At 36.2% G+C, this 27,703-nt stretch overlaps 1 protein-coding gene across 2 annotated transcripts in view; it reads left to right on the forward strand.

Moving 5' to 3' along the window:
- Positions 1–27,703, forward strand: part of ELP3 (elongator acetyltransferase complex subunit 3) — a 101,748-nt gene that overhangs the window by 16,674 nt on the left and 57,371 nt on the right. For both annotated transcript variants that reach the window (XM_032855691.1, XM_032855692.1), the window contains exons 4-9: positions 2,584–2,654; positions 3,456–3,519; positions 4,895–4,963; positions 7,873–8,027; positions 23,136–23,297; positions 25,978–26,104. In XM_032855691.1, coding sequence (XP_032711582.1) covers positions 2,584–2,654; positions 3,456–3,519; positions 4,895–4,963; positions 7,873–8,027; positions 23,136–23,297; positions 25,978–26,104 — 648 coding nt within the window. The remainder of the gene's footprint in view (positions 1–2,583; positions 2,655–3,455; positions 3,520–4,894; positions 4,964–7,872; positions 8,028–23,135; positions 23,298–25,977; positions 26,105–27,703) is intronic.

Genomic DNA, 27,703 nt, shown 5'->3' on the forward strand with positions numbered 1-27,703 from the left:
TTTACTGTCTCTGTAGTTTTACCTTTTTCAGAAAGATGTAGTTAGAATCAAACAGTATGTAGCCTTTTCAGATTGGCTTCTTTCACTTAGCAATATGCATTTAAGGTTCGCCACATCTTTTTAGTGGCTTGGTGCAGCTCATTTGTTTTTAGAACTGAATAATATTCCATTGTCTGAATGTACCACAGTTTATCCCTTCACCTATTGAAGGGCATCTGGGTTGCTTCCAGTTTTTGGCAATTATAAACAGAGCTGCTATAAACATTGTTTGAAGGGTTTTATGTACACCTAAGTTTTCAACTCATTTGGGTAAATACCTAGGAGCATGATTGCTGGATTATATCATAATCCATAAAGCTAAACCTTTGTGAAATTGCCAAACTGTCATCCAGGCGGCTGTACCATTTTGTATTTTACCAAAAGTGAGAATTTCTGTTGCTCCACATGCTTGCTAGCATTTGGTATTATCCATGTTCTGGGTTTTGGCCATTCGTATAGGTGTGTGGTAGTATTTCATTTTAGGTTGCTATTCTAACAGGTAATATCTCATGGTTTTAATGTGCATTTCCCTGATAATTATTGATATTGAACATCTTTTCATGTGTCTGCTAGTCATCTGTATGTCTTCCGGAAAATGTTCAAGTCCTCTGCTCATTATTTAATCATATGTAGTTTTGCTATTGAGCTGAGTTTGTAGTGTATTTTGGATATTAACCCCTTATTGAATATATGATTTACAAATATTTTCTCCCAGTCAGTAGGTTGCTTTTTCCTTTTGTTGATGGTTTACTTTGCTGTGCAGAACCTTTGTAGTTTGATGTAGTCCCACTTACTTGTTTTTGCTTTTGGAGTCAGTTCCAAAACTTCAGCACCCAGACCAATGTCAGGGAACTTCTGCCTGTGTTTTTTTTCTAGGAGTTTTATGGTTTCGGGTCTTAACATTCAAGTCTTTAATCCATCTTGAGTTAATTTTTTGCGTATTATATAAGATAGTGGTCTAGTTTTGTTCTTTTGCATGTGGGTGTACCGTTTTCCCAGCACCATTTATTGAGAAGACTGTCCTTTCCCCCACTTGTATATTCTTGGTTCCTTTGTTGTAAATTAACTGATCATATATGAGGGGTTTATTTCTGGACTGTTCTGTTGATCTATTTGTCTGTTTTTATGCCAATATCATATTGCATAGTATAGTTTGAAATCAGGGAGCGTGATACCTTCATCTTTATTCTTCTTTCCAATATTGTTCATTTTGAGCAAGGTAGCATCTCCCAGGCTTCTCCTCTGTAAAGTTAATCTTTTCCATTTTGTAATTAAGAAGCTTTGTGCGGTGATGTACCTTGAATTCCTTATCACATTTTCAGTTTACTTATTCATTTATTTGTATGAATGGGTTAATGATTTCCAGTTTGATGGTTATAATCTGTTACTGTTATTATTTATTTTGACTACAGATGATCCCTGATTTGACCAGTGAGAGCCTTCAGGCTGGTTTCTGTGTCTTTCTAAAATGTCCCCATCATTTTTCGAGCAGTTTCTAGCTTTCTGTCCTAATAAAATGTTCCAGGTTCATCTTGTCCTTTCTTTGCTCCATGTCTGGAATCACCTGTTTCTCCACAGAACACTGGTTTTTTTTCAGTGGAGAAGGGTATTTAGAAACCAAGATCTGAGTGCTAAAACACTCAATGATATTAGGGTGTTGCTGCTCCTAGCCCATGTCAGTGAACCAAGCTAGGAAATATGTATGTATACATACATACATATGTGGACACACATATACATAACACATTTACATTTATATTTATTTGTATATGAGTATACTTATTGAAAACTGTGAGTTCACAGCAATACCTTCTGTTACACCCAAGTTCTCTCCCTTTTCATATTTATAACTTCCTTCTCCAATACTAAGAAACCTGGCTTGCATTCACCTTAGTCTATACCCTTATTTGGCCAGTTCCCCACGTATGTAACCATACTTTTATCTCTGTCATCACCCCCTTTCTGAGGCACATACTGTCCTCCGATCAGGAAGGCTCTGACAGACCCCTCTGAGAATATTTTGCACACACTCTGAAGTATAGCTCCTAGCTTAATACTGTGCTCTAAATATTGAGGTCCAATATTTCCATGAGGAGGTTGAATTAAAGATTAGGCCTAAATATAATTTTATATCTTTATTGCATAAAGTAATTTTTTCTTATAGGCTATTTTAGTAAAATAAAGAGAGTAAGAGAATGGAATCACTTTGACTTTGAAAAGTATTAATTCCTTATTTTTCACTTAATTTATAGGTAAAATATAATCCAAGCTAGTATATAAGTGCATTTGTGTATTTTAGAGATTTAAAACACTGAAAAGAGGTCACCCTTACACCCACTGCTCAGCTTAAGAAATACAGCATTACAAATACACTGAAGCCCCTTTTGAGCCATTTTCTTTTTTTGTATTTTACCTTATGTACCATTTCCTGATTGCATTCATTTCCCTCCTTCTGTGAGATAACCACTTTCCAGGATTTTATATTCATTATTCCATGGTAATTTTTTTATTAAATTTTTTTTTTTTTTTTTTTTTTTTTTGTAGATTGCTGTTGTGGCTGTGATGTGCAAACCCCACAGATGCCCACATATCAGTTTTACAGGAAATATATGTGTGTAAGTGTGGATGCTTTTCATAACTTGTGTGCATGTGTACTTTAAATGAATTAGTTAATCCCCTAGAATCTTAATCAGTGTATGCTGGTTAATATTTAAAACTTTGGTTCAGTAGATTCATAAGTTAGTTCTTTGAAACAAGCAGCCATTGATAGGATGTTTCACTGCTTTAAAAATGAAACATACAAAGATTTTAATATATTGCAATAAACAAAAAAATACATAAGTTCTAGAACTCAAGAGTGACAGACAGTCTTTCAACTTAATAAATGAAACATGGAAATATGAGCCGCCTAAATTCTAAATGTCAGAAATTTAAAATGAGTTTGCATCAGAAAAGTATCATTACAAAATTATCCCTATAAATAACCTTTAAACATCTTAATTTTAGATAATTGGAAAAATAGCAGAAGAATATGCATGATTCTGGGTAGGAAGATTAAATGAGAGAAAGGTTTTCCTAAGCGTAGTTACCGAGAGCACTGTGAGTATCATTCCAAACCTAGGAAAACTTAAATCCTCTTACTTGTCCCTAAAAGCGTAAACCTGTAAAATAACAGTGACTGCAACATTCTGAAAATGACTACAATAATGTAGACATATAATGTTCCTTATATGTTTCCTGTGTTTACTTGTTCATAGAAAATAAATTAATTGTAGATACTGCAAAGATAGACTCTTCTATTAGGATATGAAAACGAAGTTTGTTTGCTCTCGGGATTTTATGGAGACTGCAGATACTTGATCTAGACTGTTGGACTGAGTTTTGTATCTGACATCCTTCTTTGGTTGTATTGGCAGATACTGCCCTGGTGGACCTGATTCAGATTTTGAATATTCAACCCAGTCTTATACTGGATATGAGGTAAAGTGATGTGAAGTCGTCCTGAAGAAGTGTAACATTGTACTTTGACCTATAGTGTGCTCATAGAAGTACTGGCTTTCTTAAATTTTTTAATTTTTTATTTTTCTCCTGAAGATAGAAGTTGTTCATTCATCAAATATTTGCTGACTATCTACATATACTGCTCTAGTCACTAGAAAAATACTTATATAAGCACTTGTTATATATGTCAACTATTCCAAGTGCTTTACAACTTTAAACCATATAGCAGCATCTTGAAGGTAGATACTGTTACTCTCCTGGTTTTATGAATGAGGAAATAGGCTTAGAAGTCCTAAACATCTGGCCCAGAGACACACTGCTAAGTGTGACAGAGCCAGGTTTTGAATTCTTTGTTCCTCACCACCACGTTATACTGCCTCTACAGCAGTGAAAAATGGACAAGGTCCGTGATCTTACAGAATTTACATTCTAATGGAGATAGAGAAGAAAGAAGAAAATATCACGTACTAGTAAATGCTAAGCCAAGAAGTAAAATAGAGTTAGATCTGTAGAAGCTGAGTAGGTACTTTAGCCTTGGTGGCTGGCAAGTGACTGTCTAAGGAGATGATATTTGGACTGAGTCCTGAATGACATGAAGGAGCCATGCAGGAATAACAGGAGAGAATGTTCCCAGTGGAAAGGATAGCTAGAACAAGGAGCTGTAGCAGGAATGACAGTGGGGTATACCAGGACTTATGGGTAAGGGGAAGAATGAGATTGGAAAGACAGATGACATAGGGAGTTTGTAAGCTGCTCATAGAGTTTGGATTTTATTATAGATGTCATGAGAAGCCATTATGGTTGGAGGCAGAGGGATGGTCTGTTCCAGTGTAAGGTTTTAAAAAGATCATTTGATGCTGTGTGGGTAAGGTAGAGTAAGGACAGGGTGCAAGCAGGAGAACAGCAAGCAGGCTTTTGAAGCAGTGAGTCTCTGCAGAAGAGGTCAGCAGCCAGCAAACCACTGGACGTTTTCTTATATATGGGATTTCACTTTTTACTTGTTTTCCATTGTTCAAATTGTTAAAAATACAAAAGGAATTATTCAGTGAAAAAGCTCCCTCTCATTTCTGTCCCCTAGCCACCCCTTTCTGCTCTAGCAGAAAGTGACCCTGGAGGTTTCATAAGTGTTTACACAAAGATAAATATGATTCAAGGAGATGCCCTGCTGGTCAGATACTTAAGACAGTGGGGTAGGAACTAGCCAGATGCTATTCAGAACATCATTTTGATCCCTAACAAGACTGAAAAAGGAAGGAGCACAAAAGAAGTTTATTTTTAATACAGTCCTTTTGAAACTACTTATTATTTTTATTGAATGTGGGCCCAGCAGGAGATTTTTCTCTTTTTTTCTTAGCCAACCTCCATGCGAGCTATCCGCGCTAGATATGACCCTTATCTACAGACAAGACACCGAATAGAACAGGTAAGTTTTTAAAAAGCATTTTTAAATTCAGTTTTTGTACACTGAAGGTATTATTGTTTGATTTGAGTTGAACCTGAAATAACTAAAAGAGTGTCTTTCCCCTTGGTAAGTTTAAGTATCCATCTAAAAGAGGGAGACTAGTTTGCAATACCCAGCAAAGTCAGAAACGCTACTTCCTTTCGTGACTCTATTATTGCTTTAAGGTTTTATATTCTCTAAATTTCTTTCAACTTGTACAAACTCATTTACCAGACGAAATATACAGATGTAGATGTGTGAAAGTCCTTAGACAGCAGGGGGATGGATTGAATATTTGCTTCCATATGCCACATAAAAAGTATCGTGCCTGGTTTGCCAGGGTGGGAATAGAGAATTGACTGCAAAAGGGTACGAGGAACTTCTGGGAGTTGTGAAATTGTTCTGTATAATGACTGTGGTGGTAATTACATAACTCTAAACACGTAACCAAACTCATGTGGTTGTACACTTAAAAAATAATTGATTTTATTGTATGTAAATTATACTCCAATATAACCAATTAAAAACAAGTCCTGTGTCAACAGCCTTGCTCTCTTTGGGAAAACTAAATGTTAATGTAGTTTTTCTCTTTTATAATTCTATTTTGAACTTATCCAACTTAAAAAAGTGTGACCACTAATTTTTACAGTGACGTCTGGTAGGGCAACTACAAAATCTCCAATGGAAAGTAGTACATCCATGTCCTTAAGTCATTTCTGTGTTTGTTTAACTAGTATTAGTGAATGCCAGCCAGTTCAGATTTTTCACTTCACTGTCACCCAAGCACATGTTCATCACGATTGTCAGCTATAGGAAAGGACCCCTGCCTGGGTGGAACCTACATAGTTTAGAAAAGCATCTTCTAAGCTGACCGTTGCTTCAGTTTCTTTTTTAACCATGGCATTTAATTCATTTAAAATGTTTCAATAGCATATGAAATTTTTATGCTTTTTGGAAAAGGAATGGGTTTTAAAAGATTTGGAAACTACTGTAGAACATAAACAATGAATTTTGGAACACTGGAAAAAAATAAAATTAAATTTAAAAAAAAAAAGGAAAAGAAACTACTGTAAGCAGTGATTCTTTTCTTAACTGTAAATACACTAGAATCACCTGAGTATCTTTTCCAAAACATATGCCAGCATTTCACCTCTAGAGTTCAATTAAGTGTAGTTTACGGTTCTGGCAAGATATTTTGAAAAAGCTACTAGAATGATTTTGTTGTGTATCCCTTGTAAACAATCACAGATAGAAAGCTTTCTTTATGTGCGCGCGTGTGTGTGTGTGTGTGTGTACACAACTTACATACACACTCAAATACATATTTGCGTGTGCATGCCTATGTATATGTGAATATTTATATACATATATTCATATGCATAAATTGTTACTTGCCATTTTCAGAAACAAACATTTTAGAAGGTGCCTTTTTGTCCATATTAAGTGTAGACATCCTTTACACAGTGCATTAATTTGAGTTCATAATTTGGTAGTCCCCTTGACCCAGTTTTTCTCAAGCCTAAAATATGGCAAGAATTTTTTTTTTAATTGAAGTGTAGTTGACACACAATATTACATTAGTTTCAGGCATCCTGCCTGGTGGTTAAACATGTCTATTTGTTATGCTGTGCTCACCACAAGTGTAGCTACCATCACTCACCCTACAGTGCTGTTACGGTATCATTGACTATATTTTCTATGCTGTACTTTTTATCCCCGTGACTTATTCATTCTGTAACTGGAAGCCTGTATCTCCTACCGCCTTTCAGCCATTTTTTCCATCCCTTCACCCACTTACTCTCTGGCAACCATCAGTGTGTTCTCTGCATTTATGGCTCTTTCTGCTTTTTGTTTATCTGTTTTTGTTTTTCAGATTTCACATATAAATGAAATCATATGGCATTTGTTTTTCCTCTATCTGACTTATTCTCCTTAGCAAAATACCCTCTAGTTCCCTCCATGTTTTTGTAAATGACAAGAGCTCATTCTTTTTTATGGCTGATTTATATTCCATTGTATATATATATACCACATCTTCTTCATCCCTTTGTCTATCAGTGGACTCTTGGATTGCTTTCATCTTGGCTATTGTAAATAATGCTGCAGTTTAAATAGAGGAGTGAATATATCTTTCCGAATTTGTGTTTTTGTTTTTCTTTGCGTACCTACCTAGTATATTACTCATACTGATTTCCTATTTTTAATTTTTTGAGGAACCTAAGAAATTTAAATACCTGTTTTTAAAATTTAGAATCTTGGCTTGTTATGTTTGACAAAATGAAAAATCTGTACTATTCTCTCCCCTAGAGAGAGATACTATTTCATATTTTATCAGACTTTTATTTTCCTTTTTTCTTCCAGAGAGCAATGCCACCTGTGCTCATAATCTTCACAACTGATTTAAAACTTCAAAGTTTTGATTTAAAATTGCCTTCTTAATTTTTCTTTGTAATGTAATGTTCTTTTTCTTCCATTGGCATCAAGTCTTGATTATGTTGCATATAGTCATCTTTTTTGTCCCCAAGGCTTACTGCAAATTCTGACATAAAAATACATAATCAATAAATATTTATTATATTGCATATTGTATTGTATTATTATATTTGCCCTTCCTGCTTTCTAGTTTATATTCTCCATGTTTTTAAATTCCCACGTATGTATTGATGTTAAGCTTCTTTCTAATTCTCCCTTTCCCTCCATGAACTATAATTTTTTTCCTTTCAGACTCCAGAGTCTATTTTTTTAATCCACAGAATTTGCTAAATATGTTAAATTGCTTTTCATTTTTAAACTATACTGATGAAGATGCTACAAAATAAAATTAGAAATTCGCAGTGCCTTCTTAGGGTAGTTGACTATGTCTAATGCTGATGAATTTATATGTTTTTCAGTTAAAACAACTTGGTCACAGTGTGGATAAAGTAGAGTTTATTGTGATGGGTGGAACATTTATGGCCCTTCCAGAAGAATACAGAGATTATTTTATTCGAAATTTACATGACGCCTTATCAGGACATACCTCCAACAATATTTACGAGGCAGTCAAGTAAGAAATCCTTATTTTACCATATTCTCCAGAGTGGTTATCAGCTTATCCTCCTAGCCGCAGCCTTTGAGAATTCCTTCTGCTCTACATCTATGTTCCTAGTTCTTTTTTGGTGGTGCGGGGGTGGAGTGGTAGATTTTGTTCATTTTATTTGCATATTTTTGATGGATTATAATTAAAATACATTTTTTCTAGTTTATTGAGATACAATTGATGTGCAGCATTGTAAAATTTATGGTGTACAGCATAAAGACTTACATATATTGTGAGATGGCCACCACAGTCAGCTTAATTAGCATCCATCACCTTACACATTCCTAGTTCCCATAGTTATGTCTGTTTGTGGGAAAGGACTGTTTTCATTGAAAAAATTAATTTTTTAAATAAGTGCATATGGTTCACTGACATTAGTATCCTCTGAGAAAGAACGATCCATAAAATCACTGAAGGTTTTTCAACCATAGGCTGGTCTAAACTACTAAACTAAAACTAAACTAGTTGAGTCTTTAAACCACTCAAAAAGAGCACTAAGGGTACACTTTATGTAAAACATCTGGCTGCCATGAAATCAATGAAACAAGTGATTATTATTTAATAATTTATTAATAACTACTAAATAATTTCTGTTCATGAATGATTTATTCATTGTAGTTGATAAAGCAAAAGAGAATTAATTATACATTCTTTTGATATCTCATATCTCCGTTTTTAAGCAAGAAGAATAATAAGTTTTATATATAGTTATTTAAAAAGTAGGTTTTAAAGTAGGTTTTATTTTCAGAAGTTTCAGGAAAACCTCGTTAATTACTGTATGCTATTCCCTCTTATTTACTCAGTGTTTATGGAAGGCCCACTAGGTGTTGTGCACTGCTTTCGGCACTAGGAATAAGGATGTTGTCCTCACTCTTGAGGTGCTATTTCTACTAGTTCAACAAATAAACAGGAATGCTATGGTAGAAATAGACTACTATGATAAAGAAAAAGATTATTCTCTGGACAACATGGTCGTATTTAAGCTGAGACCCAGTGTATAAGGAATAATTAGGCCAAGAGCAGAAAAAATAAGACAAAAATCACTGAAATGGGGAAGATCTTGGGGTCTTCTAGGAACAGAGAGGAGGCCACTGTGACTAGACTCCAGTGAACAAAGGAGAGAATATCATGAGGTAAGCTTGCAGAGTTAAGTACGTACAGGCCAGAGAATATAATGCTTTTGAGGAGCCAAAATTTTATTTGAAACTCAGTAGAAAGTAGGTGGTTTTAAGCAGGAGAGTGACACATTCAGGTTGATGAGAAGGTCATTCTGTCTATTGTCTGGGTTATGGATTGGAGGATTACAAGAGTAAAAGTGAGAAGCCAGATAGAAGACTATTATGTCCATCATAGCTCACTTGAGGGTGGTGGCAGCAATGATGGAGAAGAGAGGATGGATTAGAACTCTGTTTTATTGCTGCAAATGACAGGACTTTGGGTTGGGTTGGGGGTAAGAAAGAGGAAAGAATCAAGCATGATACCCAACTTTTGGTTATAGGAAATGGTTGATGGGTGGCACCATATGCTGAGATGAAAAAGACAGAGAGAAGAGCAGGTATGTGGGAGAAAACCAAGAATTTTACTTTGGATATGTTAAATTTGAAATATCTAAGGTACATTCAAGTGGAGATTTGGGTAGAATATACAAGAGACATCTAGGCTGGCAATGCAAAATTGGGGGTTATCAACCTATACATGGCATTTGTAGCCATGCAGACAGATAAGATCACCTAATATGGTAAAGTTATCAGTCTCTGAGGTATATATACTATGTGAAAAAGCAATTTTTAGAGTCAGTTCTTACAGTATGGATCCCATCAGTTTTGTGTACCTGCACATAAATGTAAATGCAGGGACATGTGTGTAAATGCTTAGAAAATGTAAATGCATGGAAGAGATAGTAGAGTGATGATTGATGGTTATTCTGGGCATTAGAGCTGAGGAGGAAGGGACATGGGAGATGGGGATAAAGGAGGACATTCATGTTTGTATATCATGTGCTGGGCATTGTGGTAAATATTCATTTTTTTAAAACTTACAGTAAACCTTTGAATTAAGTATTTATTTGTTTTTAAAGATTTTATTTACCTATTTGAGAGAGAGAGAGCACGAGAGAGCACAATCAGGGGGCAGGGCAGAGGGAGTGGGAGAAGCAGGCTCCCCGCTGAGCAGGGAGCCAGATGCCAGGACCCATGGATCATGACCTGAGCTAAAGGCAGGCACTTAACCAACTGAGCCACCCAGGCACCCTGAGTTATGTATGTAAACTACCCCTGTTTTACAGGTAAGAAAACTAAGGTACAGAGATTAAGCAACTTGTCAAAATTACACAGGTAGTTGGTGGCCAAGTGGGGCTGTGAAACCAGGCAGCTTTGCTTTCAGAGCCTGAGCTTTGCTCTAATGCAAGAAACTGTGCTAGATACAAAAATTCATACAATGAAAGTGTGTGTGTCTATGTGTATATGAGCACACATGTGTGTACATCATTAGAACTTCAAAATATTGGAAGAAATAGGATCTCTCTGGAGTTTTTTTAATACTGCTCTTCCTGTGTTCAGGCTTTTTTTCTGGCTTCTCTTTTATATTGGGGAGGGAGGGTCACATAGGTAAGGACAAAGTTGTTCAAATAGTGCCCCTCTTAGAGAATTTTTTGTAGAGTAGTAAGTGCAGCCAAAGTTTGAATGAACCTAAGGGTATTATAAATAAAATGGTTCTTGGCACGTAGTAGCCATAAGTAAATGTGTGAATACATTTTGTAAATGTGTGAATACATTTTGAATGAATAATCAGTCTGTAGGTGAAATACTGACAGCTAACGACAGGTAGGGCAACCTCTTAGATTAGGGACACTTTTTGTGTTCTTTCTACTTTCCCTGTCCCCTTAACTATCAAGGGTATCTCGAGATTTGTATAAAGAGTTCAGCAACTGGGAGAGTGTGTGAGGAACCTACTTTGTTTGATTGGTTCTAGAGAATGTGATGGGTTAATTCTATGTCCATGAATCTAGACTTTTAATAACAGCTGGGTGTGATCTCTTCCTCCTACAGAATCTTTAGTAGGAAGATGAGATGATAACCATATTTTTACTGCTTATTTGAAATCTTGATCATTCATAAATATAAGTCATGCTTAGTAAAACACTGAAATCTTTGAAACTTTAGAGGAATAATGTAGTCCAACCCATTCTTCTTAATACTGAAAATCAGGTGATAGCTTAGAATAAAATGTAATTTGAGAGGAAGCAACATTAATTAGTTCAAAGCCCCATGACCTTGAAATGGCAACTGTACTTCAGAATTACTAAAATTCATTTAACTCTGAGAATTCTGTAACAGGATAATCTGTCAAGACCATTGAATTTTTCTATCCGCACTTAGATATTACACACTCTTTTCTCAGTGCAGCTCTTCTCGTGTTGAAGACCGTATTTGCTAAGTGGAACTGAGTAGACTGTCTTGGACTTGCCCCACCCTCCTAACCTCCATAAAAGTTTGCCACAAAGCTTTTCGTAGTCTATAGTTTGAGTCCCCTGGGTCATATGAGCTAAGTTGACTGAAGATCTGCATCATTAATTTTTAGGATGCAGCTAGTTTGACATTTTTATCAATTGAAACTTTAAAATTTTTGCTTTATTCTTAGTATGAAGTTTTAGCTTTATTTTTGCAGAAATGTTCTAGTGCCTTTCATAAGTTGTCTGTTATTGGTGTAAAAATAGAGTTTATATTGTAACTATCCAGCTTCAGAGCATGATAGGTTTGTAGAAAAAGCCCTTTGGAGAAGGAAGCCTCTTTCTATAATGGACTAGGCCAAGCCAACGTTGTTTTATTTCTGTTCTTGAATTTGCCTCAAGAGGGCAACAAACACTTTACTTTCAGATGAAAATTTATATATGATTTGAGTCTTCATTGCAACAAATCTCATGAACAGCTCTTGGGAAGTAATAAAAGTACAATCTGGGAGCCATAAAACCATCCATGAATGTTACACTGAATCATGGCAACCTACATTTGACATGTTTTGTTCTTTCTCTTGGTCTCTATACTTTTATGAGATAATCTGGAAAAAGCTGATTTGTGGTACCTTGTTTATTTTGTTGAGGTAAATTTTTTGCTACTACTACATTTTTGCTACCATACTTAAAGATGGCATTAGTTTTTCAGAAAATGTTATATAGTTTAAAGAAATAGCAGTCTGGATTGTGCTATAGAACTAGAGACCTAGAAGACCATTTTCAAATGTTAACATTTTGTGAAATAAAGAGCAGCCCAGAGATGATGTGTTTTGGACATAATGTGTTTTCTTCAAAAATTTTTGGATGAGCTCTTTACCTCTCCGTTTTCTATGTTCTCTTGCACTAAGGGTATTTATGAAGACTGGCTGGGTTACCCAGTGTGGCTGACCTTTCCCAGACGTTAAGTAATGAGCTTCATGCTTATTTTAATGTTTGTTGCTATTAGTTTATTATTGCTGAATACAAATACGCAATACTGATTTTAATTAGCACAGCAGAGGTTTTAGTTTAAAAGCTTAATTTCAAATTAAGTTAAAAATTACATAGTGACAGATGAATCCATAATAATGTTTAAGGATAAAAGTCTTCATTCAAATTGCAGTTACCTCATGTTACCCTCCTTTGTTATCCAGTGTCTAACCTGATCAAAGTTAAGCCATGTTTAAGCCTGATCAAAATTTTGTTTTTTACTTAAAAGATTAAAAGTTAAGGTAAGGAAAAGCCCCCCAGAGTGAACCTGGTTTCTATTTACAGCAAGTTAGTAGCAAAAAGTATGTTCTATCCTTGCAATAGAAAAATTGGAAAGCTGAGTAAAAGAGTTCAAGGACAAAGCAGGTGTAGTTTCTGTCAAGGTGCATTAAATCAAGCAAAGTGTTAATCACTCATTTCTATCAGCTAGACTGAAACTCCAGTTGTCTCCAGAGAGCAACAACTCCTGGTGACTGTTGTCCTCTAAAAATCATAGCTTGGAGATGAAAAGGACCGGCAGTAGGATCTGAGTCACCCATTCACTGGAATGCACATATTGCCAAATAACTCAGAATAACCTTTTAAAATAGTTTTATTCCTTTTTAATCAGTCCTGCCCAGCAGCAGTTTTACATTCAATCTTTAATGCTTTTTGGCTGTTTTTAAAAGATGCAATTTCAAAGGGTGGTTACCCATCAAGAAGTGGGTGAGTCATACCTTCTCCCAGTGGAATTTTTAATTCATTTCCGTTTCTTCCTCTTTTTGCCCCTCATCAATGACTTTAAATCCTCCAGCTGTGTCCTTATGTGTCTTGGAAAAGCTGGTGTGCTAGATAATGCTGGGTAGCAGGCCTAGAAGACAGTTTCGTAGATTTGCAGAAGTTAGGAAGAAAGCAAAAGCAACCTCAGAGGGCTTGAAAGTGATTATTTTCTTCCTTGCTGCCCTGGGCATTATTTCTGGCACACTTCAGACTTCTTGCATTTCTGAGCTTTGGCTTTAATATATTCCTCACCCCTCACTTTATATATTGACCTCTTTTGCTTCCTCCCTTGATCAACCAGATTTTCATGGATGGTGACCAGGATCCTTAACTTTGGCAGTCCAACCTAAAATACGATCTCAGTCATATTAGCTGCAGTATTTCTTCCAAAATACAGAATTTTTCAGTGAGCACTACATGCTTGTCACCTGGATTCTGCAGTACTTCCTTTATTACATACTTATCCAGCTATCCATTTTTCTACCCATCCATGGATCCCTCTTTTTTTTATGTATTTCAAAACACGTTGCAGGCTTCAGTACACTTCTTTCCAAATATAGTCCACTGTGTTTTCTTTTGAAGTAAATTTACATACAGTGAAGTGCAAAGATCTTAAGTGTATCATTTGATGAGTTCTAATAAACATATATAGCCGTGCATCAAAACGCTGTCATGATATAGAACATAACCGTCATCCCAGAAAGCTTCCTCGTTCCCCTTCCGAGTAAATTCTCACCTGTATCTCCCAAAGGCAACCATTATTCCCCCTTTTTCCCCCTTCCATACAGCCATATACTGTTTTGTATAAGGCTTCTTTCACTGAGCTTAATATTTGCAGATTCATCAGTGTTGTTGGGTATTTCAGTGGTTGCGCTGAGCAGTATTCCATTGTATGCATGACCACAGCTTATCCATTCTATCAGTGGACACCTGGGCTATTTCCAGTTTGCAGTTATTATGATAAAACTTCAATGAACATACTCATACAAGTCTTACTGTGAATATTGCATTTATTTCTGTTGGGTAAGCCAGAAGTAGAATTGCTACATCTGTGTTTAATTTTTTAAGAAACTGCCAGACATTTTTCCAAAGTAGTTGTACCATTTGTACTCTGACCGGTGATGTATGAGTATTTGGTTTTTCCACATCCTCACCAGCATATGGTGGTGTCAAGTCTTTTTAATTTTAGCCATTCTAGTAGGTGTGTAATGGTTTCTCATTGTGGCTTTAATTTGCATTTTTCTGATGACTAATAACAATGAGCACTTTATCATGTGCTTATGCTTTCTGTGTATATTTCCTTTGTGAGGTGTCAAAATCTTTTGCCCATTTTTTATTGGACTGTTACAAATCCTGGATACCAGTCCTTTGCTAGAGCTGTATTTTACAAATGCGAAAACCCAGTCTGTGGCTTGAGTATTCATTATATTAAGATTAACTTTAAGCTGAAGTTTTTATTTTGATGAGGTCTAATTTAGCAGTTTTTTTGCTTTAATAGTTACTGCTTTTGTATTGTCTCTATTAAACCTGGGCTTACTCCCAAGACAAGAAGATACTCTCCTGTGTTTTCTTCTATTTCTCGTTTTAGGTTTTTATATTTAGCTTGCCTGTTCAGGCTTGTGATCCATCTTGAATTAATTTTTATATGTAGTGTGAAGTAAGTCAAAGTTTCTTTTTTCCCTTATAGATAGACATCTAAATGTTTCAACATTACTTCTTTAAAAACGTCCCCATTTTTTTGTTTCAACATTACTTTTTAAAAAAACTTCCCCATTTCTCCCATAAAAACTTTCCCATTTAGATTATATTGGTGGCTTTGTCAAAAACTGATGGGCTATAAATGTGGAACTGGGCTCTGTTCTGTCCCATTGATCCATTTTTTAGTTCTTATGCCAGTAACATACTGTCTGATCATGGTAGCTTCATAGTATATCTTGAAGACAAGTAGTTTGAGTCATCTTTGTCATTGTTTTTCAAGATTGTCTTGCATATTCTAGTTCCTTTGCATTTTTATATAAAGTTTAGAATCACCTTATCAATTTCTACTAAAAAGTGTGTTGGGATTGGGGTTGTGTTAAAACTATAAAACAATTTGGAGAAAATTGACAATAATATTGAGTCTTCTAATCAATGAACATAGTCTGTCTCTTCATTTACTTAGATCTTCTTTAATTCCTTGTAGAAGTCTCCAGTGTAGAGATCTTATTAGACTTTTGTTAAATTTACTCCAAAATATTTTTGTGTCTGTTCATGCTACAGAAATTGAACTTCTTAAAAATTTCATTTTCAGATTGTTTACAGATAGTATATAGATATATCATTGATTTTTGTATATTAACCTAGTATCATATTACCTTAATAAATTCACTACTTAGTTCTAAAAGCTGTTTTTGTAAATTTGCTAAGATTTTTTTCGTAAGCAATCACTTAATTTGCAAGTACAGTAGGCTTTAATTTTTCTTTTTGGATTTGCATCCTTTATCTTGCTTTGTTGTAATGGCTAGGACATTAAGACAGTGTTAAATATAAGTGGTGAAAGTGGACTTTGTTTTCTTATGCCCAGTAACCAGGGGAAACATTTAATATTTCAATATTAACTGCAATGTTACTTGAGGGTTTTTTTGTAGGCACTTTTATTAGAATGAAGTTGTTTGCTGAGAGGTTTTATCATTAATTCATTTGTCTGATGACTTCTCTATATCTGTTCAGATGATCACATATTTTTCCTACTTTATTTTTATCAGGTAGATTACTTTTTTTTTAATTTTAAACTAACCTTGCATTCCTAGGATAAACCCTATTTGATCATAATGTGTTATCCTTTTTATATATCATCTTGTTAATACTTTGGAAAGGATTTGTATATATGTTCATGAACAGTGGTGGTTTGTAATCTCCTTTTTTGTAATTTTTTTTGTTAGGTTTTGGTGTTAGTGTTATTATGCTGGCCCCATTAAACATGTTAGGAAGTGTGTCCTCCTCTGTTTTCTGAAAGTTCATGTAAAATCAATGTTTTTTCTTCCATAAGTGTTTGTTAAAACTCACCAGTAGAGGGCGCCTGGGTGGCTCAGTGGGTTAAGCCGCTGCCTTCGGCTCAGGTCATGATCTCAGGGTCCTGGGATCGAGTCCCACATCGGGCTCTCTGCTCAGCAGGGAGCCTGCTTCTCTCTCTCTGCCTGCCTGCCTCTCTGTCTACTTGTGATCTCTCTCTGTCAAATAAATAAATAAAATCTTTAAAAAAAAAAAAAAAACAAAAAAAAAAAACTCACCAGTAGAATGATCCAAGGCTGAAGTTTTCCTTATGGATGGGTTTTAGATGATTAAGTCAGTTCCTAACTAAGGCTATTCAGATTTTCTGTTTTATCTGTATCCATTTTGGTAAGTTATATTTTTCAAGGAATTTGTCTACTTCATCCAGGTTGTTGAACTTTTTTGGCATTAAGTTGTTCATAATATTCCCTTATGCTTTTAATATCTGTAGGATGTTAGTGATCACCCCTCTTTCAATCCTGATACTGATAATCTGTGTTCTTTTTTTTTTCTTGATTGGTCTAGTTAGGGGTTTATCAATTTTATTGTTCTTTTCAAAGAACTGACTTTTGACTTTATGTCCTCTACTTCATTGATTTTTGTTTTACTTTTTTGTTGTTGTCTTCTCCTTTCTTTGGCATGCTTCATGGTTCTTTTTCTATGATTTAGTAAGGTATAGAGGCTTGGCCATTATTGTAGACCTTTTTTCTTTTCTGATGTAAGTATTTAAACCTTTAAGTTTTCCTCAAAGCACTGCTTTGGCAGAATCCCATAAACTTTGATATGTTGTATTATAATTATTATTCTCTTAAAGTATTTTAAATCCTTTATATTTGGACCCATGGATTATATAGAAATGGGTTGATTTCCAGATTTCCAAAAACATGGAGTTTTTCTTGATATCTCATTGTTGTCAGTTTCTAATTTAATGCCATTTTGGTCAGAGAGAGACTATTCTGTATGGTTTCAGTTTTTGTTTTTTGGGGAGGTTTTTTTTTTTAAAGATATTTATTTATTTATTTATTTAAGCAGGGGGCATGGGAGGGGCTGAGGGAAAGGAGAGAGAGAATCTGAAGCAGACTCCAAAGTGGATGAGGAGCCTCATGCGGGGCTCAGTCTCACGACCCTGAGATCATGACCTGAGCTGGAATCAGGACTTGGATACTTAACTGTCTGAGCCACCCAGGCGCCCCTTCCTAAATAGGAAATTAACCTTCTTAAGAGAAAAAGTCCCTTCTATCTAGCATAATGCTTTACGGATAGAGAGTACTAAGTGTTATTAAATGAACCCAGTGGAAAGAACTGTGCGTGAAGAATCAGAAGACTTAGTTTCCACACTTAATTCTGTGATCATCTTACATTATTACCTGATTTAAGCCAGTTATGTGTTCTGTGCTTTTGTTTACTCATCTATAAAAATGAGGTGGGACTAGATTATCTCTGAAATTACTACTTTCTCCGACATTCTGTAGTTTGAAGATTTCTGTTGGAATGAGAATGTTTATCTAAAAGATGTATTTGGAAGTTACTTTTCATCTGGCAGTCACTTTCTGACAGTGATTTTTCTATAATGCATTTATAGTCCTTATATGTAGTCCTTAAAGTAGAATGTGAATGCAGTGTTAAAAGAATATGTAATAACTCTTTTTTCTTTTCTATTAATAATGCATTGCTATTGGTTCTTCAGCTGTCTGATAGCATTCTTGTCAGCTGTTGAAAGAATCAAAAACCAAAATGTTATGGGTTGTTTTGTCTATATATATCTTACTGTCTTATACCTTGTCAACTAGCATGATAGGGAGCAAAGGTCCCTTATTAGTCTCTAAACTACAAGGTCACCAGGTTACTTTTTCATTGGTTGTGCTCATTTAAAAATCAGAATTCTCTTTGTTTCTGTTTCCTTTGGTTTGTGTTGGGCAGAACTTTGTTTTATAGATCTCATTGACATAACAACCAATGTCCAGGAAGCAAACTTGACCACTGTCTCAAAAGGGGAAAAAAATTGTTACTTTTAAATCATCAAACACCCGACTCAGTCACTTTTAAGTCTAGAATATCACCAGCACAGCATTGTACAGAGCATAAAATTTTATTGAGATATATTTTCCAGATATGACAGTAGCAAAAAAAGAATTTGGTCTGTGGTGCTACTCCAGAGAAATTGCATCATTAACCCTAGATGTTATTTGGCGATTCAAGCAAATTTTTGGCTTTCCAAGAATTTTATAAGTTCTAATTAGCCAATTTTGGGGTTATAGATATGGAAGAGAGTTTCACATTATGACTAATGAAAATTAACATTTCTTCTGTGTACCATTTTTATTTACTTTGCCATTTGGTTTGAGCAGGTTGAGCTTCTGTAGGATTTTCAGGAATTTGGGCCTTGAGCTCTAGTAAGATTTCACACAGGAGTAGACTAAGACACATTGACTTATTAATGACAGAGGTTTTAAAAGTTGTTTTTGTTTTTGTTTTTTAAGATTTTATTTATTTCTCAGAGAGAGATACAGCAAGAGAAGGAACATAAGTAGGGGAAGTGAGAGAGGGAGAAAGAGGCTTCCCGCTGAGCAGAGAGCCTGATGTGAGACTTGATCCCAGGACCCTGGGATTATGACTTTAGCTGAAGGTGGACACTTAATGACTGAGGCCACCCAGGCATCATTGACAGAGGTTTTAAAAGAGGACTGCAAAAAACTGATAGCAATGAAAAGTGTTCTTTTTTTTTTTTTAAGATTTTATTTATTTGACACAGAGAGAGAGATTACATACAATTAGGCAGAGAGGGAGGCAGAGAGAGAGAGAGAACAGGCTCCCCACTGAGCAGATGTGGGGCTCGATCCCAGGACACTTAGATCATGACCTGAGCTAAAGGCAGAGGCTTAACCCACTGAGCCACCCAGGCGCCCCGAAAAGTGTTCTTTGATGCTATAATCTTCCTGGAGTGAATCATGTAAACAGTTACCAGAAGATTAATAGACTTTAACATTGGTTTGCTGTCTTCCTTCAGTGTCCCCTTTGTTGGGGCCCTTTAGGCAAGGAGTTAGTAATAATGGATAGCACTTTTATAGTTTACTTTTTTCCTCCTATAAATAGAACCAAGAAATAATATATGTTCATATTTCTGCCTCTTTTAGGTCTTTGTTCTTAACTGGTTCTTGATTTCATCTGTGTCTTTTTCTTGCAGCTAGATTGTTAACATCTCTGGGACAAGAACTAGTGTATTATTCCTTTCTATAGAATCCCTGGTCTAGTTTGAGGCATCCTCTAGGGTAGATTCTTTGCAAGAGGAAAGATAACCAGCAGAATTATCTAGAGGCTGCTGTGGGAAGGTAAAGAAAGACCTGTGTCTTTAGTTGTGCTTGATTATTTATTCATTCTTTGTATTTGTATTTTTTTATTCTGAAGTAGAGTTTTTAATGCTGAAGACTTTAAGCAGTTACTGCTAAACACATTCGAGCCTACTGCCTTCAAGGTGCCTCCTGTCTAGATGCACAGGCAAACATCCACCAATAACAAGGCAAACCGTATTCATATTAAGGGCAAGGTGGCTCTGGGAATGGGAGCACAAAGTGATGAGAGGTTCTGGGAAGATGTTGTGGGAGGAGAAATATATTTGAGCTATGTTTTGAAGACCAGGTAACATATAGTTTTTGTGTACTTTCAAACTCTGAAGGTATTGTCCCACCACACTTCCACCCGCCCAACCTTCTTAAAAAAAAAAAAAAAGTCAGCATAAGTTATTGGCTTAAGTTATATTTGGCTTTGCAGAGCATATTAGCTAGCATCTTTTGTAGTTGGTGCCACTACTGTGGCATACAGAAACATGTAGGATTCAGTATAGCCCTGCACAGTAGGGTCCAGACTTATTTAAGATGACCCTGTAATAGCACGAAAAGAGCAGTGGAGTCGGAATTAGAAGACCTGGGCACGAGTCCTAGCTTGGCCTTTAGAAGTTTATGATCAGGGTTGGAAAATGTGTAGCACATTTCCTGGGTGCCCAAGAACTTAAGAATTTTATGGCCCTCCAGAAGATATGGGAATTGAACTGGGTACTAACAGAGAGGCATCCTATTGGATGGCTACCTAAAATGATATGAGGGTTATGGCAGGCCCTAAAAATTGCCCCGAAGTTGCTTAGACTAGTTGAAAGCCTTCATGCAAATATTTGCATATTAAAGAACAATCATTAATATCTTTACACTGCTGCTCAATGAAGAGGTAGGTTCAGTGAGTGTAGGACTAAATGTAGCATTAACAAAAATCCCAATAAAAATACAGTTATCCTATAGGAAGGATGACCTTAAACTCTGTTCTTTTAGAAAAATACCCCATTAATTTGTCATTCAGATTAAGAGTTTCTGCTTAATTGCTTTCCAAATGAAAATACAATTCTGAAAAGAAGGTAGCGTTAAAAGCTTTTTGTAAATACAAAATGTTAGCTTTTAAAAACCTTTTTTTTTAATTTTTCCATTTCTTACCCTGCAAAAGGTAATGACATTTCCCTTAAGAGGAAAGACATTTTTGAAATGGAGTTAAATTATTGTTTGAGAATAAGGCTTGTCTCTCTCCTTATACTATATTCCAGTTACTAAGAAAGAGATCTTACAGTCCTTGCAGCAGCTTCCTCTCTGTGTCTGCATGCCTTTTGTGATCTGGGCAATAGAAAGATTAGCTGGTGATTTTCTCTTTCCTGTGGACAGATTCCCACTTGCACAGTTGCCTGTCCTCTAGTTTCTTCCCAGTGATCCAAGGTACTGTTGTGCTGCTGAGCTTTCTTTTAAGAAAAACTAGAGGCTTTGAAACAGTCAGTTAATAGGGAGATATATGGCACAATTTTAGAATGCCTGATTCTATTATGTTCTTCTTTACTTTCTTAAATACACTAATTTAGAGTTTCTTGCTTTCCTTTCTTTTTAAATCAATCTTCATGTGATTTTCTTTCTCCATAATATGAGTATTTTAATTTTTTAAATACGGTTTTCCCCAAACACAATAATTGATATTTAAAGAAAATTATATTTAACCATGGCATTATATACTTCTTTCTGTTAGTTCAGGTCTTAGTACCCACCTATTTGAGAGGCATGGGACTTTCTGATTTATTTCAAAGATGCATAATGATTTATATCCTGTCTTAGGCAAGATTTGAAAAATATCTGAGCACTTTATCTCTCTTATGATTCAGTTTTCAGTAACTTTGGACCACTTATTTACTTTTTAGTTCTGTTGCCTCTGGTAATCCCATATAAAACCTTATAGGTAATAAACAGTGCAAAAGAGTTGGAATATCAAGAATGAAAAATTTCAGAATCAGTGTCCCAGTTCAGTGATTAACTTTGTTAATAACTATTATTAAAATTAAGTCAGCTTTTGACAGTTAATGAAGAAGTGAACCTAAAGGAATAGTTTAAAAATTTTGGAAACTTGATGATTTTTATACTCGAAGAAAGGACTTTGAACTTCTTTGAAAGGAAGAAAATTAAACAGGGGGCGGGGGGGAGAAAAAGAGGTTTCCCTTACCCTCCCAGGGAATTGAGAAAGTTGTAGAAGGGTGTACCAAAAAGAATCACTGGGTTCTAGGATGTTAGAGAAGTTGAAAAGAGAAATCTGATGTTCCTTGCTGAAATGTCTAAGCAGTGCTATAAAGTGAAATGAAGAATAAGAATTTCGAAGTCAGGGGTGCCTGGGTGGCTCAGTGGGTTAAAGCCTCTCCCTTCGGCTCAGGTCATGATCCCAGGGTCCTGGGATCGAGCCCCGTATTGGGCTCTCTGCTCAGCGGGGAGCCTGCTTCCTCCTCTCTCTCTCTCTCTGCCTGCCTCTCTGCCTGTTTGTGATCTCTGTCTGTCAAATAAATAAATAAAATCTTAAAAAAAAAAAAAAAAGAATTTCAAAGTCAGATGGACCCAATTTCAAATCCTGACTTGGATATTATGAGCTCTGTGTCCTTAGACAAGGTACTTCATCTCTTTGAACCTCAGTTTCTTCTGTGAAATGGAGATAAGAAGACATGCTTCATTGAGCTGATGGAGCATTCCATATATGTACAGAGTATCTAGCATAGCGCTTGGCGCAGTGGCCTCCGGAAATGTTAGGTCCTCTGCTCACATTAGCAGCCCGCTCAGTGATCACTTGGGAAGGCTTTTACTTCCCTGGATTCTCAGCCAGCAGTAAAGCCATTAACTAAAGCAGCTTGAATCTAAAGTATTACTCACTACTTTGATACCTAGTGTTAGTGAAAGAGAAGAATGATGCCTAATTTTGTAAATTATTGCTAAGATTAATAGGCTTGGCAGAATGACTTGTGTGTGTATATAGAAGACATTTTATCTAAATTATTCCTATGATCATTATACATACTTCCCTTCCCCTTCTTTTTTTTCCTTTTATTTAACATGGCATAAAATATGGAGTGGGAAATAAATAAGGCAGATACTTATCACTTATATGAAAAGTGGTTACTAGAGTTTCCACAGTTGCATTCGCTTTTTCGAGAAGATTATGGTTACTAGCGTCCTGTAGGAGGATAAGAATGATAATGATGATGGTAACAGTACTGTGTGCTAGTTTAGTCATGTCAGTCCTATGAGGTATGGCTTCTATTAGGCTCATTCTGCACATAATGAAACCGAAGCACAGAGAGGTTAATAACATTCCTGTGCGCATAGTTAAGAAGTAGCAGAGCCAGGATTTGAACTAGGCCACACTCTTAACCACTGTCTTATAGGACTAAGCGAAAATAGTCGTTCAAATGGGAGCAAATGTCCTAAAGCTGTGGAAGGTTGCTTACTTTTAGATTTGCTCTGCAGGTATTCTGAGAGAAGCCTCACTAAGTGTATTGGAATTACAATTGAGACCAGACCAGATTATTGCATGAAGCGGCATTTAAGTGACATGTTGACCTATGGCTGCACAAGGCTGGAGATTGGGGTGCAGAGTGTCTACGAAGATGTGGCCAGAGATACCAACAGGTAAAATGAGGGCAAATGATTTCACACAAGCCTCCTTCTAACTCCCCCTGATTATATCTATATTTATACTCATCCTCTTCTCCTTCCTACCAATCTCAGAGAAAGAGGTGTAGGTATTCCTTCTTCTCAGAGTCATCCTTCTGTCTCTGCTCTTAATTTCCATCCCCTTCCCATTTTTCTCGTCTTTACTGGCTCTTTTCCAGTAGCTTGCAAATGTGCTCTTTTCTCTTCTTGTTCTTGTCATAAACAGCCTTTTCCATATGGAAAGGGGAAGGCGGGGCTTCAAGGTCAGTCATCTAAAGCAGAAGAGAAGGCCAGGAGCATGGAAACAAAAAGAAGGGTTTGAACAAGAAGGAAATCAGGGTGCTATTTAAAAGATCGGGTTTTGTGAAGCAGATGCCAATGAATAGAGTAGTGAGAGAAGGGTTGGTGAGCAATGGGTGTAAACTATGAGAAATTTAGGAAGTTAAGAAAGCATAGAAATAAGGGTTGACAGAGCCATATAAAGTTCTCTTGAAGAACTCTAGAAATAGATCACTGAGTTGAAGAGAAACGTACACATGAAAGATTAGCTGTATAAGGAACTTTATGATTAATTGGTAAATTAGAGAAAAACAAAAGATTTCAGGACTCTATTAGGCAGCAGAGGTCATTGATTGAGGATGTAAAGTCAGGTTTCAGGGAGTTGGTATGTGATCAGTTGGACTTTAAAGGCTACTTTACCACGAGAGGCAGAAGTGATTGGGGGTTGTGGTAGGAGAAGGAAGGCAACTAGGAAGTAAAAGGCATACACTGGTCAGGATCTTAGAAACCACCAGAAGAATGCCAGACTAAGGAGAGGAATCTTTCCTTTAGGTACTAGAGGTCTGTTGGATAGTTTTGATCACAGGGAAGAATTACACAGATAACAAGCTTAAGAAAGATTAGCGTGAATAAAATGTACCCTTGTAGGAGGAGTCTTAAACCGGAAACACTGGTTGGCCTGCTGCAGTGATCAAGTGTTGTACCTGTGGAGATGGGAAGAGTCTCTTGAAGGTCAGGGAAGCTTTCTGAAAAGAATGGCGTCAGACCTGAGACTTACAGGAAGAGTATGACTCAGATGGGGAAGAGGAAGATTATTTCAGGCAGAAAGAAACATACAAGCAAATGCCTGACGATGAGAGCACATGGCAAATTTAGGGGATTTGGAGCAGGTTAGCTTGGTTAAGACTGTAGAGTATGAGGTAGGATAGTGGTAAGAGGTGAGGCTGAAAAGGTTAGCCGTGGTGGCCAAATGATGAGGAACCTTAGAAGTCAGCCCAGGGAGTTTCGGCTTTAGTCTGAGGACAGGCTGTAAGCTAAGTTGTGATAGGAGCATATCTGCATTTTAGATCCCTTTGGAAGGATCACAGTTTGCAGGTGGAGAAGGAAGGTCAGTTAAGAGGCTGTTGCACTCATTTAAACAAGAAACGATGTCTTAAAAAGAAGCAAATGACAATGTTTGGTAACTGGATGGACATGGGGGTAGGAGAGAATGGGAAGTAGAGGAGTCGTGGAGGGAAGGTGAGTTTCATTTTTGGATGTACTCAATTCTAGATACTTGTAGAACAACAAGTTGAGGGTTTGCTTTAGAGCAGAGCTGTCCAGAACATTGTACAGTGATTGAAGTATTCTACATCTGCATTGTCCAATATGATAGTGCAACTGAGGAACTGAATTTTTCATTTTAATTAATTGAAGTATAAACTGAGTAACTACATGTGCCTAGGGACTGTGGTATTGTTCAGTAGAACTTTCGAGTACTGGATATTTGGATGGAGTATCAGGAGAGAGGCCTCACCTAGTCATATAAATCCAGAAGTGGTTAGCAAAAAGAGATTGGAAATGGATTAATGGAAATGGATGGTAATACCCAGAGTGGGACGGAGTCCATGTTTCTAGGATTTTTTTGTGTGTGGGTTTTTTTTTTATTTATTCGTCTGTTTGTTTGTGGTGGTGGTGGTGGTGAATGGGAATGTCCTGGAGGTGAAAGGATTGGCATAGGGCTTTGGTTGATAGTAGCCCCAAACTGTTATTAGGGCTTGCTTCCTATTAGATGTGGTGCTAGAATGTTAAAATGATTTACCCAGCTGGCCCCAGGTGATTCTGCCTTGTCAGTAAATCATTCACTCTTCTTACTTTTTTAAAGACATTGGAGACCACCAGAATGAAATCTATTTTGTATGTAGGCTACATTTTTCCATCTCTCTCTCTCTCCAAATAATTTCAGAAGATTTTTAAAGGAAAGAGCATAATAAGAGGCTGCTTCTGCATGGTTTTGAGCTCATTTTTGTTTTTAACTTAAATATTTATATTAGTAAGCTTACTTCAGCTGATGATGCTAAACCAAACAATTTTTTTTTATAGTCCAAATAATTTTCGTGTGCATTAACTCTGGTTAACCCAGTCATTTACTGTCACAGCCTTGAGTTAGGTACCTGGGGAATTTCTGAGAAATATCTCAGAAGTGAACTGATTTATTTCCAGGCCTTTTCACAACCAGAAATACAAAAATGATTTTCTGAGATTCTTATTCCCCAGCCATATTATTCTTCATTATAAAACTACCATTACATGTCTCAGAGATTGTTTTCCCTCTGTTCCTTGTGTTAACCTTTTTGCCCATGTATTTGTATAACAGGAGTGAATTTTCTTTCCTCAGGGGCCACACTGTGAAGGCAGTATGTGAGTCATTTCACCTGGCCAAGGATTCTGGTTTCAAAGTTGTGGCTCATATGATGCCTGATCTGCCAAATGTGGGACTAGAGAGAGACATTGAACAGTTTACAGTAAGTGTTGCCTTAAACAAGGCTAATTTCAAGTGCCTCTGCATGTTGCTCTATCTACCCTCTCTGTTCTTTTTGATTATTTACTGCTAATTTCCCCCTCATTATTTAAGCAATATGTCCTCATTATAGAATAGTAGAAACACTATAGTGAAAGAAAAGTCATTCATAGCCCCAACACCAAATAAAACCCTAACATTTTAATATGTTTCCTTCTAGGAATTTTTTTTATGCTTAGGCTTTTTGGAGGGTTGAGGTGGTTTATACATATACACACAGAGACACACATGCTTACATATATGATAAGTAATTTTAATGGCTTTGTCACTTAACGTTATGCAAGCATTTATCTGTTATATAGCCGGTCTCTGTTAAAATGTTAACGTATTTAAATGTATACTTAATTTCCATGGAATAAATATTCCATACTTTGCTTAATTCCTTCCAAATTTTTTTTAAATTGAAGGTATTGCCAGTTTTTAATATTGTAAATGGCACTGCAGGTGAACAGTTTTATGCCTATAACTTTTTATAGCTTTTAGGATTATTTCTTTAGGATAAATTCCCTGGGGTAGAATTATCAGGTAAAGGTATAAACACTTCAAGAATCCCACCATATTACTTAGTTGCTTTTCAGAGGTTATAACAGTTTACAGTCATTTTAGCAGCGTTATCTTTTTCCCCAAATAATTCTCTCCTATTTATGCATTTGCACACACACAGATACAGTGTTTCTCTCTTTGCTGATTTGGTGGATTAAAGTGCCATTTCAATTTGTATTTTGTAATTATGGTAATATATTTTTTAGTTTTGCATGTAATAATAATTCTTTCATCTTTTTGGAATTGTATGTTTTTGTTCTCTGACCAATTACTCTGTTGGATATAAACATTTTTGATGTTAATTTAGATGAACTTTCTAGGTAAGGATATTCTGGATTCATTTGGGTTTTTTGTTTTTTAAAGATTTTATTCATCAGAGAGAGCGAGCACACACATGAGCAGGGGGGAGGGACAAGGGAGAAGAAGCAGCAGATTCCCTGCTGAGCCTGGAGGCTGATGTGGGGCTTGACCCCAGAACTCTAAAATCACGGCCTAAGCCAAGGGCAGATGTTTAACCAACTGAGGCACATAGGCGTCCCTCATTGATTTTTTTTTTTTTTTAATAGTTGTTATAAATATTTTTGCCCACTCTATCTTGGGCTTTTCATTTTTGTATCTCTTGTCAGATCCATCCTTTATGATTTCTTCAGATGCTTCTGAACTTAGAGTTGCTTTTCTCTTCCAGGATTTCATTAAATAGTGAAAAAAAATACTTGGGTTTTTTCTAGGTTTTCTGTTCTTTAAATTTGAATACCTAACTCTGGGTTGGTTGGTTTTGGTTTTTGTTATTTGATTTTTTGTTTTGGGGTTTTTTGTTTTTTTTTTAAAGATTTTATTTATTTATTTGACAGACAGAGATCACAAGTAGGCAGAGAGGCAGGCAGAGATAGAGGGGGAAGCAGGCTCCCTGCTCAGCAGAGAGACCGATGCGGGGCTTTGATCCCCGAACCCTGTGATCATGACCTGAGCCGAAGGCAGAGGCTCTAACCCACTGAGCCAC

The sequence above is a fragment of the Lontra canadensis genome, unplaced genomic scaffold (genome assembly GCF_010015895.1).
Source record: "Lontra canadensis isolate GAN:19392208 unplaced genomic scaffold, GSC_riverotter_1.0 scaffold10, whole genome shotgun sequence".
Taxonomy (NCBI): domain Eukaryota; kingdom Metazoa; phylum Chordata; class Mammalia; order Carnivora; family Mustelidae; genus Lontra; species Lontra canadensis.